Genomic DNA, 16312 nt, shown 5'->3' with positions numbered 1-16312 from the left:
ACACACACTCATTTACATATAACACACTGTAGAATGTTTATATCTCACTAGTGTTCACTGTGTGGAATTCATTTGTCTTCACATGAGAATATACACACAAACGGACAGTATTCACTCTGAGCGGCTCTATTTTAGTGAACTATAGGTGAACTGTCAATTGTGCTGCATGGTGCAGTTTGATTTATGGCGTGTCAATGTGTCTTTGCTATCGTAACGATGGGAAAAGTACACCTTGTGCAGCTCAAAACAAGCAAAAGTCATCTACTAATTCTCTTAATTAATCATGGGTGTGGTTAATTTTGGGCGTAACATGAAATAAACCAATCAGAGTGTCTCTTCCTCATCATTCTCTTTAAGAGTAGATCAGGTGAGCTCTGTCTTTGGTGGATTGCTATTGTAACGGTGCAGCTACCTGGACGTGTTCAACAAACTCTTCTCAGCAGAGGAAACTGAGCTGCTGGTTGACGCTGTGAAGGAGCTCCAGCAGCTCATTTACGGGAACAGCAATGTTATTTTATTTACTATTCTGTTTATTGTTGATGTAAAAGTTGGGTTTGTGCTGCTGTGTGTTCATGTGTGTGTAATAAGTGGGGGTGTACGCTCGGCTCGGCACGGCGCCTGTGTTACCGAGATAGCGATGAACGTCTGACTGTTGTCAGGGTTTTAATCAGTCAGTGGAGCTCCTGTGTTGCCAAGATAGCAAAACTCCAGAAATGTACCTGAACACACCTCATTTCCAGAACACCACGCCCATCAGTGTAGATATATTCAGAAGCTCTGCTGTTATTTAAACCAGGCAGACTGTTGTTGAGGTCTAGGATAGCAATGAGCACTGTGATGCACTTGTTTGCGCTGGGTGCAAAATATATTCCTGAGAGCCTCGCTCCTTGTTGAAAATTAAAATCTAATCTAAGATCGTTCCATACTGATGTAAGAGGAGTATAAAATAAGAGTTATACTGAATTTAAATCACAATTCAGATTTAACCTTTACCATCCAACAGCTTTCAGCTCAGTCATCCTGCTAACAGGAGCAGATCCGGTCTCCTGGAATAATTCTGCCTGAGTCATCACCCGGAGCCGGCACTACTCAACCAAATACTGCCAGCTAAAGTAAAATATAACATCAGATTACACTGAGCTGAGCTGTGATATGATCTTATTACAGCTCTTTCTTTTGAGTTCGTTGTCGTGTGCTGTTCTCGTAAGATGAGATCAGAAGGAAACAAGCAGATTATTTATAATATTTATTATATTAAAGACGTTAAGCATAAAACAAGCTGGGAACATGGAACATATATTATTTATAGTCTAATAAACTCAGTTTGTTTCTCATCTTCTGCTTATCCCTCACCAACACAGCAGATTTTCTAAGAAAGAAGTGATGCTGTACAGAACTGAGAGCCAGATTACTCCTTAAGCTCAGACATACTCGGGCTCTGCAGCAGGACAGTGACCCAAAGCACACCAGCAGGTCCACCTCAGAATAACTCTGATTAGAAGATTGGACCAAAATTCTTCCACAGAGATAAAAGAATGAAAGACACTCTTGATTGCATGAGCTAACCTAGCTAACTTGGGCGGCACAACCATGTTATATTAGGTTTAAGAGGCAAATATTTTTTCACATTGGACCAGGTTGGTTCAGATATTTTTTTTCCCCCTTAATAAATAAAATAATCATTAAAAAAACAGCTTTTTATGTTTACTCAGGTTATATTTGGCTGTTGTGTTTGTTATGTGTTTATGTGTTTGTTAATGTAAGTATTATATTATATGTTATATTATATTATATATTATAAATGTATATATGTATGTAAAGTGTGATGAAAGAAAAGAGTTTTTCACAGCACTGTATAACACTTAACAAATATGATTAATGTCAGTTTGAATCAACAAATTTGTTGGTGTTAAATATTGAAATGTCATTACGTTAAGCATTAAGACCTAATAACTTGTAAACAAAATTTATTTTGGGTAAAAGACTCTCTTAAAAGGTTCTCTTTGGAACTAGGGGTGGGCAATATTATATCGTATACAATATATCGTGACACAGAAATATCATGATATTAAAAATCCATATTGTGATAATAGGGCTGTTCTGTCTTAAAACTAGTCTATTATTTACTGTGAAGCTTTAGGTGTATTTATTGTAGAATTGTTTTAGTTTGCAGTTTATCTGCATGCACTATATTATTTGCATCTGTTTATAGTTTATATGCATCTGCAATATTTTTTGCTGCATTATATTATTTTATGTTATATTATTTATTTTGCCACATTATGATTATTCTGTTATACTTTTATTCTATATTCCTGAAATTAATGAATTATTTTAGTTTTCCTATATCGCCAAATATATAATTTGTTGGTGTTAAATATTGAAATGTCAGTACATTAAGCATTAAGACTTAATAGCTTGTAAACTAAATTTATTTTGGATAAAAGTCTCTTTTTTTTTAAAGGTTCTCTTTTGAACTGAAGCTTTTAGGGTTTTTTCATTTTTTTTCATTTTTTTGTTTTTTTTTAATCAGTCAGAAGTGCACGCTCTCTCCAATCACAGAGATTGCATTAGAGGTTGAAAGCAGCTCAGCGCTCGTCTGCAGTCGCTATCGCTTCAATCAATCTAACCATGTTTTCAAACCGGTATCCTGATAATCTCAGAGCGCAGGCTGTGATTTGTATATTAAGATCATAGAGAGCTCGGCCCGTGTCCGCGTGTCCTTTCAGTGAGGGGTCGGCGCAGCGGGCGGCTGCACTGCGGCGTCTCGTTAGCGTGTTGTTCAGGTGACGCAGGTAACCGCTGTAACGTGATCCGTGCGGCGAGGCCACATCAACCAAAGTCAGACAGTTTATTCTTTTGTCCGACGAATTCTTTACTGAAAACACCATCTGCTGCCCCTTGTTCTCCGCGCTCTGTTGCCATGCCAGTGCACCCATATTAAATAACCTAACTGTGATCCTGGCACCTGAGTGAGGGCGGGGGGAGAGCCTGGGCATGACTGGTGATTGCTGTAACCCAGGGGGCAGTTTTTAGTGAGTCCAGGAGTTTAAGGAGATGTAGATACAGAAAGAGTCTGAGCTGAGGAGACTTTTTTATCAGATTAGTGTGAAAGTAAACTCAGCATGGATTCAACACGGAGAGAAAATCATATATAAAAAAGAGAGAGAGAGCACTTAAAAATGATGAATTTCTTTGATTTTATCAAATTAAAAACCTCTGGAATATAATCAAGAGGAAGATGGATGATCACAAACCATCAAACCACCAAACTGAACTGCTTGAATTTTTGCACCAGGAGTAAAGCAGCATAAAGTTATCCAAAAGCAGTGTGTAAGACTGGTGGAGGAGAACATGATGACAAGATGCATGAAGAAAACTGTGATTAAAAACCATCAGGGTTATTCCACCAAATACTGAATTGATTTCTGAAATATTAAAACTTTATAAATATGAACTTGTTTTCTTTGCATGATTTGAGGTCTTAAGGCTCTGCATATTTTTTTAATGCTAATGCTGCTCCAGCAGTGCTAGCCGGGGTTAGCAGCAGGCTACAGGCCAATAATACTCACCTCTAATCGCAGCTAAAGCTAATAATACTGCTCCAGTCTTGAGTCTCTATAGAACTAAACTATAACTCTGTACTTCAGTGGAGTGTCTTTACTGCTCATTAATACCTGACTGGTAGAATTCATACATAAGGAGCATCAGCTTATAAGGAGCTCTGATGATTTTTTTTAAGTTAATACACATGTAGTGATGTCATTGTTAAAATAATAATAGTAATTATTGTTGTTTTTATTCCCTATAAAGTTATGAAACCTTAGTATCTTAGTATAAACAGCTTTATATTAGGTTTATTGGTACCACTTTAAAATAAGACTACCTTTATAAAGGGTTTATAAAAGGTTTACAATTAGTTTATTAATGGTTATTGATTAGGTTGTAAATGCCTTAAAAATCATCATTAATAATCAGTTATAACACATACATAGAAAGGACAACAATGACCTGTTATTTGCCAAATAGTGAACTATATCACACAGCCCTCTATATTGTTGACCTTTCTATGTGTATGTGTTATAACTGATTATTAATCATTTTTAAGGCATTTACAACCTAATTAGTAACCATTAATAAACTAATTGTAAAGCATTTATAAACCCTTTATAAAGGTAGTCTTATTTCAAAGTGGTACCGGTTTATCTTGCCTGTTTGACTGTAGTAAATAAGCCCGTTTCTTATGACCTAGTGCACTACATGTAAAGTAGGGAGGTGTTTGAGTTTCAGACAGATCCGGTTTCGTATCCGGTTTAGTTTCCTGATACTGAATCATTCCGAGGTCGTGAACTTTTGTTCCGTTCGTCTCCTGCAGCTTCTGGAGTCGAGGGCGATGTTCATTATGAGTCTCGTCGCTCAGATTTGATCTGAATTTGGAGGATCATATCCACATTCATAAATGACCCATATCTGTCGTAAGCGTGAGACGCCTCTGCTGTGAAAGATCCTGCAGAGCAGCATTTTATCACGGCGGTGGAGCGAGTGCCGGCGGCGGCGGCGGCGGCGTGCACGTACACAGGGGCGTGCAACATGAAACAAAATAAGAGCACATTCCACTCCCACTGTTTCCTGTCACGACTGGGTGGCTTTAAATCAAATATTTATGTGATTAGTATCAGATCCTAAAGCAGATTAAAACTCAATGCTCATTGTTATCTTACACCCCGTCAACAGTCTATTTCTAGGCTTTTCACCCGTTCCATTAAAACAGCAGCAGAGTATATGAATATATCTACACTGATGGTAGATGGTAGAGGTGGTCTGGTAATGAGGTGTGTTCAGGTACATTTTTAGTGTATTTCTATCTTTGCAACAGAAAACACAGGAGCTCCACTGACTGATTAAAACCATGACAGCAGTCAACAGTCAGACGTCCATCGCTATCTTAGCTACTCAGACGCGCTGCAGCATGTAAACACAACTTTTACATCAACGATAAACAGAATACTAAATAAAATAACATTGCTGTTCCCGTAAATGAGCTGAATGAGCAGCTCATTTTCCTCTGCTGAGAAGTGCAGAAGCACCTCACTGTTAAAATAGCAATCCGCCAAAGTCAGAGAGCACGTGCCTTTTGAGTGTTTTGAGCTGAGCAAGGTGTACTTTTCCTGTCGTTATGATAGCAAAGACACGCTGACACACTGCCCTAAATCAAGCTGCACAGTGCACAGTTAATGGCTCGCTAAAATAGATCACTAAAATAAAGCACCAGATCAGATAAGTATGTCTCTGTGCGATGGTCAGAGCTGTCTGTCTGTCTGTCTGACGTTGTCAGTCTGTCTGTCTGTCCGTTAGCTCGGTGGTTGGCTCTGTCAGTGCTGTTTTATCTGAGTGATCAGGCTAAAGCGACGTCAGCGCTCAGAGAAGAGAGGATGAAGCCTCTGATTGACTGTTTAGCCGAGCGAATCAGCTCAAGAGAAAAGACGCGAGAGAGCAGGTGAACTCTCACGAGGACACACTCACACATACAGCCGTGCACATTACAGAGTTTAAATACAGCAGATATCGACCTTTTCTTAGATATTTATTTAAGAGGAACCATTGATTAAGTTTAACAGGCCAAAAATATCCTGTATCCCAGTGTTTTCAGTTCTGAGCAGATTCTGGTTTGAATCAAAGAAGTATATTCTCAAGCTCTGTGACACAGTAGTTTTCAGTGGATTGAAGTGCAAATTTGCAAATGAGGTCAGATGGGCTCTGAAGGTGATCATCAGAAGTGTGATTCTGAATCCTGAGTCCTGCTGCTCTGGCATCAGCAGCCAGAGTCTGAGAGAGCACCTTTGGCTTTCTCTCCCTGCATCCCTGTCGTCACATGCTGGCCTGCACAGACGTCTGTCGGCTAGTTTTACTGCAGGACCAAAAAGTTTAGCACGTTTTTTATGAGCTTAAATGTGTGTGATCGGTAAAAACGATTCAAGCAAACTGCAAAAAAACATACAATTGTAGATCAATCAAAGTTAAAGAAAAAAAAAGGACCATCAATCTTTGGATATGGGTATGGAAAATGTCATAATTTACATCACTTACATAGGCCCTAGAATAGAGCCCTGTGGGACTCCACACGTTCTATACACACTATACAGTCTACATGAAAGTTTTCACTTTAGACTTAGACTTAGACTTTAGGGATTAATAAAAAATAATAGCATTAATTTCAGTTAAACTATTTAGTTGATGAGTTATTGTGATGGGAAATTCAGAAAAAAATTAAACATCCTGACAAATGCACTAAAATAAGAGGATGTAGAAAAAAGGTGACATTTTTACACACAAACCTGGCAGGACATTTACCACTGAGCATTACGGTTCTACATTTATCCCTCTCTCTCTCTCTCTCTCCCTCTCTCTCTCTCTCTCTCTCTCTCTCTCACTCTCTCTCTCTGTCTCTCTCTCTCTCTCTCTCTCTCTCTCACCTGTAACCCACTTACTCTCTGCTGTTCTCTCTGCTCTGATTGGTCACACGAGGACCGCTCTCTGGAGTGAGCCAGCGGGCAGAGTGCAGCACTCATGAGAACCAGAGCAAAGTGTGTGTGTGTGTGTGTGTGTGTGTGTGTTTGTGTGTGTTTGTATGTGTGTGTGTGTGTGTGTGTGTGTGTGTGTGTGTGTGTGTGTGTGTGTGTTTGTGTGTGTTTGTGTGTGTTTGTATGTGTGTGTGTGTGTGTGTTTGTGTTTGTGTTTGTGTTTGTGTTTGTGTGTGTGTGTGTGTGTGTGTGTGTGTGTGTGTGTGTGTTTGTGTGTGTGTGTGTGTGTGTGTGTGTGTGTGTGTGTGTGTGTGTGTGTGTGTGTGTGTGTGTGTGTGTGTGTGTGTGTTTGTGTGTTTCTCACCATTTATATGTTAATATCTTTATCTTTCTCAAACAACAACGGGTGATAATGACAGAATAATGACAGAAATATGTAGGGGTGGGCAATATTATATTGTATACAATATATCGTGACACAGAAATATTGTGATATTAAAAATCCATATCGTGATAATAGGGCTGTTCTGTCTTAAAAGTAGTCTATTATTTACTGTGAAGCTTTAGGTGTATTTATTGTATAATTGTTTTAGTTTGCAGTTTATCTGCATGCACTAAATATTCTGCATTACTTGCTGCATTATATTATTTTATGCTATATTATTTATTTTGCCACATTATGATTATTCTGTTATACTATTATACTATATTCCTGAAATGAATGAATTATTTTAGTTTTCCTATATCGCCAAGTATATTGTTATCACAAAAATATCCTGAAATATCGTGATATTACTTTAGAGCCATATCGCCCACCCCTAGAAATATGCTGGTGGATGCATGAGGTGTCGAATGTTTTTATTTATTTGCTTTTTTATCATGGGCGGTTTCTGTATGCAGCATGTCAATCAGCAATTAACACGAGATCCTGCTTTTTAAAATATATTAAGAAGCAGAAATAAATGTATTTTTAGTAGTAAAGAGTCATCTAATCTCCACACTCTAAAAACTAAATAAACAAAATAGATGTAAAATGCTAAAACTTAAATCTGTGATGTTCTTTGCAAAATGTATATTTATATTTTATATAACACTTGAACCCTCCTAAAAAATAAAGTGCACTTAAGTATATTTTTTAAAAGTATACTTAAAATGGAAAAGTACATATTTTTTACATAAAAAATTAATATGTACTTAAATACTTAAATACATGCTAAATGTGCTAAATTGAATCAACTCATGGCAGCTGATGGCCGTTAGCATCCCCATGTGAAGAGGTTTAGCGTGTTATTGCTGAATATTGCTGAAAAATTATTATTGCAGAATAGTCTATTGTATTTTACAGACTATAAGGCGCATTTTAAGAGACAATAGTAAGGAACAAGGGTGTTGCACAGTAATCTACACAGATTTCTCTTGTAAAAAAAACATTTATTTAGGTGAGTAAAGTGCTTCTGTTTATTTACAGTAAGCTTAGATTTCCAATATTTTGAACAGCATAGTTATCAGCAACAATGCTAACTGTGCTCAGCAGCAGCACTTAGCGCTAGTAAATAGTAAATGCCGCAGGATAGCGCTACACTGATGAACTCTGAGTGTTTCAGTAAGATAGCTAGCGGTTAGCTGCTAATGCTGCTCCAGTCTGGGTGCTGGAGAACTAAACTGAATCTCCTGTATAACTCTGTACTTCAGTGGAGTGGCTTTACTGCTCCTTAATACCTGACTGATAGAATTCATACATAAGGAGCACCGGATTATAAGGAGCTCTGATGATTTTTGGTAAAATTAAAGGATTTTAAGTGCAGCTTAATGGTTTCTGAGGCTGGTTACTCTGATAAACCTATCCTGTTCAAAACACGCATAAATTTGTACTTTTCCCGACGTTATGATAGCAAAGACACACTGATACGCCCTAAAAAAAGCACCATCCAATAAAGTCCCTGCTCAGAACTGTCTCTTCCTCTGCAGATGATCTCAGATTGTGGTTTATTTCTGAGTTGAGTTGTGACTGAATCAGTAGCGTCAGTCTCTGAAGTTCCATTAGACTCTGACATTTCAATTATTCTCCTCAATTATACATCGTCTTTTCTGCCTGCTGAAAAATTCACGCTGCTCAGGAGGATATTCTGGGTTTGGGAAACGTTTCAGCTGTCCGGTGTTGTCCTCCTCCGTCCTCGCACCGCTCCTCCTCTGAGATCATCTCGCTCTTTTCCTTTAATTTCATTTATTTGGGCATATTTTAGTATTTCTCCCTCCGGCTGTTCCAGGAAAATCCAGCATTAAAACATTTCTGTTATTGAGGCTGAAAATCATGAGGCCTGAGAACAGCCAGCCAACGCCTGAGGACAAAACACGCGCTCACACACACACACACACACTCTTATACACTCACACACACACAGACTTATACACACACACACACTACACACTCACTTATACACACACACACGCTCACTTATACACACACTCACAATCGCGCACTAGTGTTTGTGCGCACACACTCACGCGTTCATGCACTCATGTTCTTACAAACTTATGCTTTCACCCTTGCACACACATGCGCGCACACAATCTCACACACACTCCCTCACACACAATTGTGCACACTCATGCACTAGTACACTCACACTCATGCACTCACACACACATGCACTCACACATTTATGCATTCAAACTTGTGCACATGCACACTCGCACTCACAAGCTCATGCACTCACAATCATATTTACACACTAATGCGCTCACACACTTATACGATCACACACTCGCCACTAACACTCACACTCTCACACAGACACTAATACACTCAAACACACTCGCACTCACACACATGCGCATGCACACTCATGAGCTCACACACTCGTGCTCAGACACACATAAACACACATGTCTCAGTAGTTAAAGGGAATCAGAACAGGAATGGGGAGTAGTTTTCACTTTTTGACTCTCTCTCTCTCTTTTCCTCTCTCTCTCTCTCTCTCTCTCTCTCTCTCCGGATCTGGTATTATAATCCGGTGTTTGAGTGTTCAGCTCCGCCTCGTGAGTCTAAACCCAACTGGAACCCAGTTCATATTATTAATGACCTCAACCACCTCACACTGACTAATCAACCCCAAATACTGCCAGCAGCTCATTTACGGGAACAGCAATGTTATTTTATTTACTATTCTGTTTATTGTTGATGTGTAGGTTGGGTTTGTGCTGCTGCGGGTGAGGGGAAGTATGTGTAATTATTCAGTTCAGTATTCAGTAGTAAAGCTGTTCAGTACTGACTCAGCAGATGAGATTGTTTTATGTACTTTATCCTTGAACTCACTCAGGAGTTCAGTAAGAGAAGTTCCTCGTTCCTGTGCTGCTGTGTAATTTGTAAAGCTATAATTACTATAGGCTTTACTGATAACTGCTTATCACAGTGACACGGCGTATCCTACAGGAAGTAGCTGATCCAACCGCTGATTACTGGTCAAAGGTGTGTAATATATTAAATCATATAAATATAGTGAAATACAGTAGATATCTAATAGTGTATGCAGGTATGTGATAAAGTACTGAAGTTTATGTAAAGTTGGATATCAATTATAAATTTAAATTAGTTATTTAATATCAGTAACAGTAACAGTGAGTACAGTAACAGTGAGTACAGTAACGGTGAGTACAGTAACGGTGAGTACAGTAACAGTGAGTACAGTAACAGTGAGTACAGTAACGGTGAGTACAGTAACGGTGAGTACAGTAACAGTGAGTACAGTAACAGTGAGTACAGTAACAGTGAGTACAGTAGTAGCGAGTACAGCAGTAGTGAGTACAGTAGTAGTGAGTACAGTAGTAGTGAGGCGTGGTGTGATAGTGAGTACAGTAGTAGGGAGTACAGCAGTAGTGAGTACAGCAGTAGGGAGTACAGCAGTAGTGAGTACAGCAGGAGTGAGTACAGTAGTAGTGAGGCGTGGTGTGATAGTGAGTACAGTAGTAGTGAGTATAGCAGTAGTGAGTACAGCAGTAGTGAGGCGTGGTGTGATAGTGAGTACAGTAGTAGGGAGTACAGCAGTAGTGAGTACAGCAGTAGTGAGTACAGCAGGAGTGAGTACAGTAGTAGTGAGTACAGCAGTAGTGAGTACAGCAGGAGTGAGTACAGTAGTAGTGAGGCGTGGTGTGATAGTGAGTACAGTAGTAGTGAGTACAGCAGTAGTGAGTACAGCAGGAGTGAGTACAGTAGTAGTGAGTACAGCAGGAGTGAGTACAGTAGTAGTGAGGCGTGGTGTGATAGTGAGTACAGTAGTAGTGAGTACAGCAGGAGTGAGTACAGTAGTAGTGAGTACAGCAGTAGTGAGTACAGCAGGAGTGAGTACAGTAGTAGTGAGGCGTGGTGTGATAGTGAGTACAGTAGTAGTGAGTACAGCAGTAGTGAGTACAGCAGGAGTGAGTACAGTAGTAGTGAGGCGTGGTGTGATAGTGAGTACAGTAGTAGTGAGTACAGCAGTAGTGAGTACAGCAGGAGTGAGTACAGTAGTAGTGAGGCGTGGCGGGTGCTGGCAGTGCGGGCGGTTCTATAAGAAGCTCTGCGGCAGAAATAAGCAGCAGCTGCACCCAGTCTGAAGCGTTCCTCCTCCAACAACAAACAGCATATCATTTAGAGCAGAACTGCCTGCATCACTTTACTCTCCAACCAAAGACATTTACACTAATGACGTTTCTGCACAAATCACTGTTTATTCTGTTTTTCCAGAAGAGACCAGTTCAGTTTCTGAATCAGTTTCTCTGATTTTGCTATTTATAGGTTTATGTTTGAGTAAAATGAACATTGTTGTTTTATTCTATAAACTACAGACAACATTTCTCCCAAATTACAAATAAAAATATTCTCATTTAGAGCATTTATTTACAGAAAATGAGAAATGACTGAAATAACAAAAAAGATGCAGAACTTTCAGACCTCAAATAATGCAAAGAAAACAAGTTCATATTCATAAAGTTTTAAGAGTTCAGAAATAATCAATATTTGGTGGAATAATCCTGGTTGGTTTTTAATCACAGTTTTAATTTCATGCATCTTGGCATCATGTTCTCCTCCACCAGTCTTACACACTGCTTTTGGATAACTTTATGCTGCTTTACTCCTGGTGTAAAAACAATACAAGCAGTTCAGTTTGGTTTGATGGTTATTGCTTAAATGCAGTTTGCCAACAGTGAGACCAGTGCAAAATATATTAGAAAATAGAAAATGATCACACATTAAATTCTATATGTAGATTAATTCAGTATCATTTTTACACCATCTGTAAGTTTCCTCTTCTAAATTCTACAGATTTAAAGCCAGTATTTTCCAGTATCTGCTCAGTTTTAGACGTAGCTCTGCTGAGTGTTTTGCACTGAACCTGATTATGCTCTATATGCCCTAAAGTGATTAAAGTGATTAACTTTTGCCAAAAGTTCTGCAAAATCATATCAGAGATTCATGGAAAAGTTCTTTCTATTAGATCCAGAAATCCTCGTCTTCTAGGAAGCTTTACTGAAGCAGTTCTTAGAAATAAATCTGATTTTCAGATTCAGAAATTTGTTAAACATTGCCCACTCCATAATTTCACTCTGGGATCAATAAAGTGTCCATCCATCCTTCCTAATCCATTTTAAGAACTTTTGGTGAATGAAGCCCATAAACAAAAACAGTTTAATTTTATTTTATTTCTATAACTTAAATCCTACAGATTATTAAAGCAGAAATACTTTCAAGAACTTTTGAAAAGTGTAAAAATCCTTCTTAACTGGTTTGAATCCCAGTCATGCAGCTTGTCATCAGCTGCCGGAGCCCTGAGAGAGCCCAATTGGTCTTGCTCTCTCTGGGTGGGTACAGTACAGTAGATGGCGCTCTCTCTTTCCCCTCATCACTCCTAGGGTGATGTGGATCAGCACAAGGCTGCGTCTGTGAGCTGATGTATCAGAACCACCAGAGTTGCTGCGCTTTCCTCCGAGCGTTAGCACTGTGATGCTACTCTGCAATGCTACAGCATCAGCAGCAGCTCAAAAAGAGGTGGAGTAAAAAGATTGAGTTTATAAAGAATATTTAAAACGGATAGATATTCAAGGATATGATCTTCATAAAAATGCGATCAGAATGAACATTACTACTCTCAGTATTTTCAGTATTCAGAGTGTAACTGTGTAAATTTGTGCTTTTTCAGTATAAACTGCCAGATAAATATAGTTATCACTCATATAATAACCCCAGAAAACTGGTATCTGTTAGTGTAGCAGCGTGTGATTGGACGGTCTGGTATCTGTTAGTGTAGCAGCGTGTGATTGGACGGTCTGGTATCTGTTAGTGTAGCAGCGTGTGATTGGACGGTCTGGTATCTGTAAGTGTAGCAGCGTGTGATTGGACGATCTGGTATCTGTAAGTGTAGCAGCGTGTGATTGGACGATCTGGTATCTGTTAGTGTAGCAGCGTGTGATTGGACGGTCTGGTATCTGTTAGTGTAGCAGCGTGTGATTGGACGGTCTGGTATCTGTAAGTGTAGCAGCGTGTGATTGGACGATCTGGTATCTGTAAGTGTAGCAGCGTGTGATTGGACGGTCTGGTATCTGTTAGTGTAGCAGCGTGTGATTGGACGGTCTGGTATCTGTTAGTGTAGCAGCGTGTGATTGGACGATCTGGTATCTGTAAGTGGAGCAGCGTGTGATTGGACTGTCTGGTATCTGTTAGTGTAGCAGCGTGTGATTGGACTGTCTGGTATCTGTTAGTGTAGCAGCGTGTGATTGGACGGTCTGGTATCTGTTAGTGCAGCAGCGTGTGATTGGACTGTCTGGTATCTGTTAGTGTAGCAGCGTGTGATTGGACGGTCTGGTATCTGTAAGTGTAGCAGCGTGTGATTGGACGGTCTGGTATCTGTTAGTGTAGCAGCGTGTGATTGGACGGTCTGGTATCTGTTAGTGTAGCAGCGTGTGATTGGACGGTCTGGTATCTGTTAGTGCAGCAGCGTGTGATTGGACGGTCTGGTATCTGTTAGTGCAGCAGCGTGTGATTGGACGGTCTGGTATCTGTTAGTGTAGCAGCGTGTGATTGGACGATCTGGTTTCTGTTAGTGTAGCAGCGTGTGATTGGACGGTCTGGTATCTGTTAGTGTAGCAGCGTGTGATTGGACGGTCTGGTATCTGTTAGTGGAGCAGCGTGTGATTGGACGATCTGGTATCTGATGGAATTCTATACTGTGGGTTTGTGTTTGTTGGTGCAGTAATTTACCGTTCCTCATGCATTATATAAACCTATCAGCCTATCAGAGGAGCATCTGAGCAAACCTGACTCTCACTTCACTCTTTCATTCATTCTGTCTTTCTGTCTGATTATCTGTCTGTCTGCTCCTCAGGCTTCACTGGAGTGAACCTCACTGGAGAGGACCCAGGTATCAAGCAGTGCGAGGTGGGTAGAGAATCACAAACACAAAAACTTAAAATAAATCTATAATTCCAATGTTTGTGTATATATATATATATTTCTTTTTAATTTACCAAATTAAAAACCTCTGGAATATAATCAAGAGGAAGATGGATGATCACAAACCATCAAACCACCAAACTGAACTGCTTGAATTTTTACACCAGGAGTAAAGCAGCATAAAGTTATCCAAAAGCAGTGTGTAAGACTGGTGGAGAAAGAGAACCTGATGCCAAGATGCATGAAAAAAACTGTGATTAAAAACCAACCAGGATTATTCCACCATTTTTTCTATGTTGTTGTCGTTGTTGTTAAATCTTGGTTTATCTCAGAGTTATAGGATTAAAAAGTTTTTCTCTCTTGTTGTTTGTTAGATATCGAGGAGTCCATGAGCGATGAGAGAATGAAGTTTAGGCCCTGATCCTCAGCAGTATGTCAGGTGAGATCATCTTCTTAGAATTAAATCTTAAAAAATATATAAAAAATTTTAAAATCAGTATTTTCCTGAATATAAACAAACATCTCAGCTGTTGTGTTTTTAACATGGATCTCCGTGGAAACCGTGGCTCGCCCAAACTGTACAGTACTTACAGTGCGCGGCAGTGGACAAATATCTATTTTATTAAAGGCGAGGAGACGAAACTCAGAGATGTGCGTCCGGACGGGACTAAAATTACCGGAGGAGCACGGAGTTCAGAGAAAAACAGTAGATAATTCAGCCTGTAATTTTCTCAGAGGATGTCTGAGAAAAACACCTACATGATCGTTCTGGACGGGAATAAAATCACAGAGGATAAAAAAAACCCATAAAAGAGAAAATTACCCAGAACCCCCTGAGATACTAATCCTTAGGCTAATTGTAAGACTGGGTTGAAGATATGTTCACACTGACTCACACTCATTCATTCACTGAACGTCCAGAAACACAGATGTGCACAGTAGTAAGCAGCATTTCTGTAGTTGTGAAATAGCCGTGCTCACATGGTGTGAGTTAACGCTGGGTTAGTGAGAGGGACACCATTGTCCCTTTTTCAGAAACCACACCAACTGCTGGGTTTCATTACCACCACGCTTTGATGCTGCAATTCCATCAGCTATTCCAGCTTCTTCTCACTGTTTCTCCTCAAACACATAACTGTGTTTTCCTTTAAAGCAGAACTCTGGTGTAAAATGTACTTTTATTGTAGTAAAACATGATAAAAAGTTCTTATCTTTGTTGAATAGCACACCTCCTTTCTCCCACAGCGTTCAGAGATCCAGAAATTTTAACAGTTTATCCAACAAACACCCTTCAGACTGGGAGATACGGGACATAATTTACCCTGATAAATCACTTTTTACACCGTTATCCAGCTCAAAGTAGCTCCACACCTCCTTACTAGAATCCAAGAGGAGAGCCCTGACACTTAAAACCAGGCATTAATAACTTAAAAAGTGCAGAAGAAGATTATTAAACACCACTGTTTACATCCCATAATACTACTAGCTTCAGCTCCGAGCACCACCATCACTCTACTGATAATAACATAGACATATATATACATAGACTCCGCATAACCATGTCCATAATACCTTGTTTTAAATGTCTTTTATCATGATTTACTACACCAAAAGTCAATTTTACACCGGAGTTCTCCTTTAAAACTCGTATTTTACAGCTAGATTTAGTGCTTAACGTTATGTTAAAAGAAAAAATAAAGTGTGTAGATCTTTAGAAATAAATCTTTTATAAATGCATTTAGTTTAGGAGTGTAGTTAAAGCAGCTTGGGTGGGCATGTTTCTCTCGTCTGTCTGATTGCAGGGTGGCAGATCTTTTTCAGAGCAGGTTTTTGCCCTCGTTGGTTCGGCTTCAGGGGTTTTATTATGTAGAGAAAGAGAATTCCACAGATTCCTCTGAATTCCTGCATAATTGCATCGCTAAAATGTAAACACAGTTATTCAGGGTGGTTTGAGGCTGCAGAGAAACTCAGGATTCAGAGTCAGAACTGTTCACTGTGGTGCTGAAAAAGGAAAAGTTTAATGCTTCTACTTTAAGCTACCTTCCAAAAAGTTACAACATGATATGGTTACATGCATGCTGCCTGATGCTTGAGACGTAATTTTTTAGCTATTTTCTAGCTATTTTTAAGTTTTTTTTTTTTTTTTTTTTTTAGCTGTTTTACCCAGTGACTATAGAACACTTTTTTTTTAGAACAATTTTTAATATACTTTATTTTTGCACTACATTTTATGCAACACTAGTAAGGAACAGGGGTGTCGCCATGTTTTGTTTCTAATTCAGCAGGTCTCACTGCTGGGTAATCTAAAAGCTAATCTAAGTTAACAAAGTAGACTAAGTAAACAAAACTGTAATCCCTAAAAAAA

At 39.2% G+C, this 16312-nt stretch overlaps 1 protein-coding gene across 3 annotated transcripts in view; it reads left to right on the top strand.

Moving 5' to 3' along the window:
- Positions 1–16312, top strand: part of thrb (thyroid hormone receptor beta) — a 100622-nt gene that overhangs the window by 56840 nt on the left and 27470 nt on the right. For all 3 annotated transcript variants that reach the window (XM_049476017.1, XM_049476020.1, XM_049476019.1), the window contains 2 exons: positions 13880–13932; positions 14322–14386. In XM_049476017.1, the coding sequence (XP_049331974.1) occupies positions 14380–14386 (7 nt within the window). In that variant the 5' untranslated portion in view covers positions 13880–13932; positions 14322–14379. The remainder of the gene's footprint in view (positions 1–13879; positions 13933–14321; positions 14387–16312) is intronic.

The sequence above is a fragment of the Astyanax mexicanus genome, chromosome 3 (assembly GCF_023375975.1).
Source record: "Astyanax mexicanus isolate ESR-SI-001 chromosome 3, AstMex3_surface, whole genome shotgun sequence".
Taxonomy (NCBI): Eukaryota; Metazoa; Chordata; class Actinopteri; order Characiformes; family Acestrorhamphidae; genus Astyanax; species Astyanax mexicanus.
Note: the sequence above shows the minus strand (reverse complement) of the source record. Positions and strands in the feature narration are given on the sequence as shown.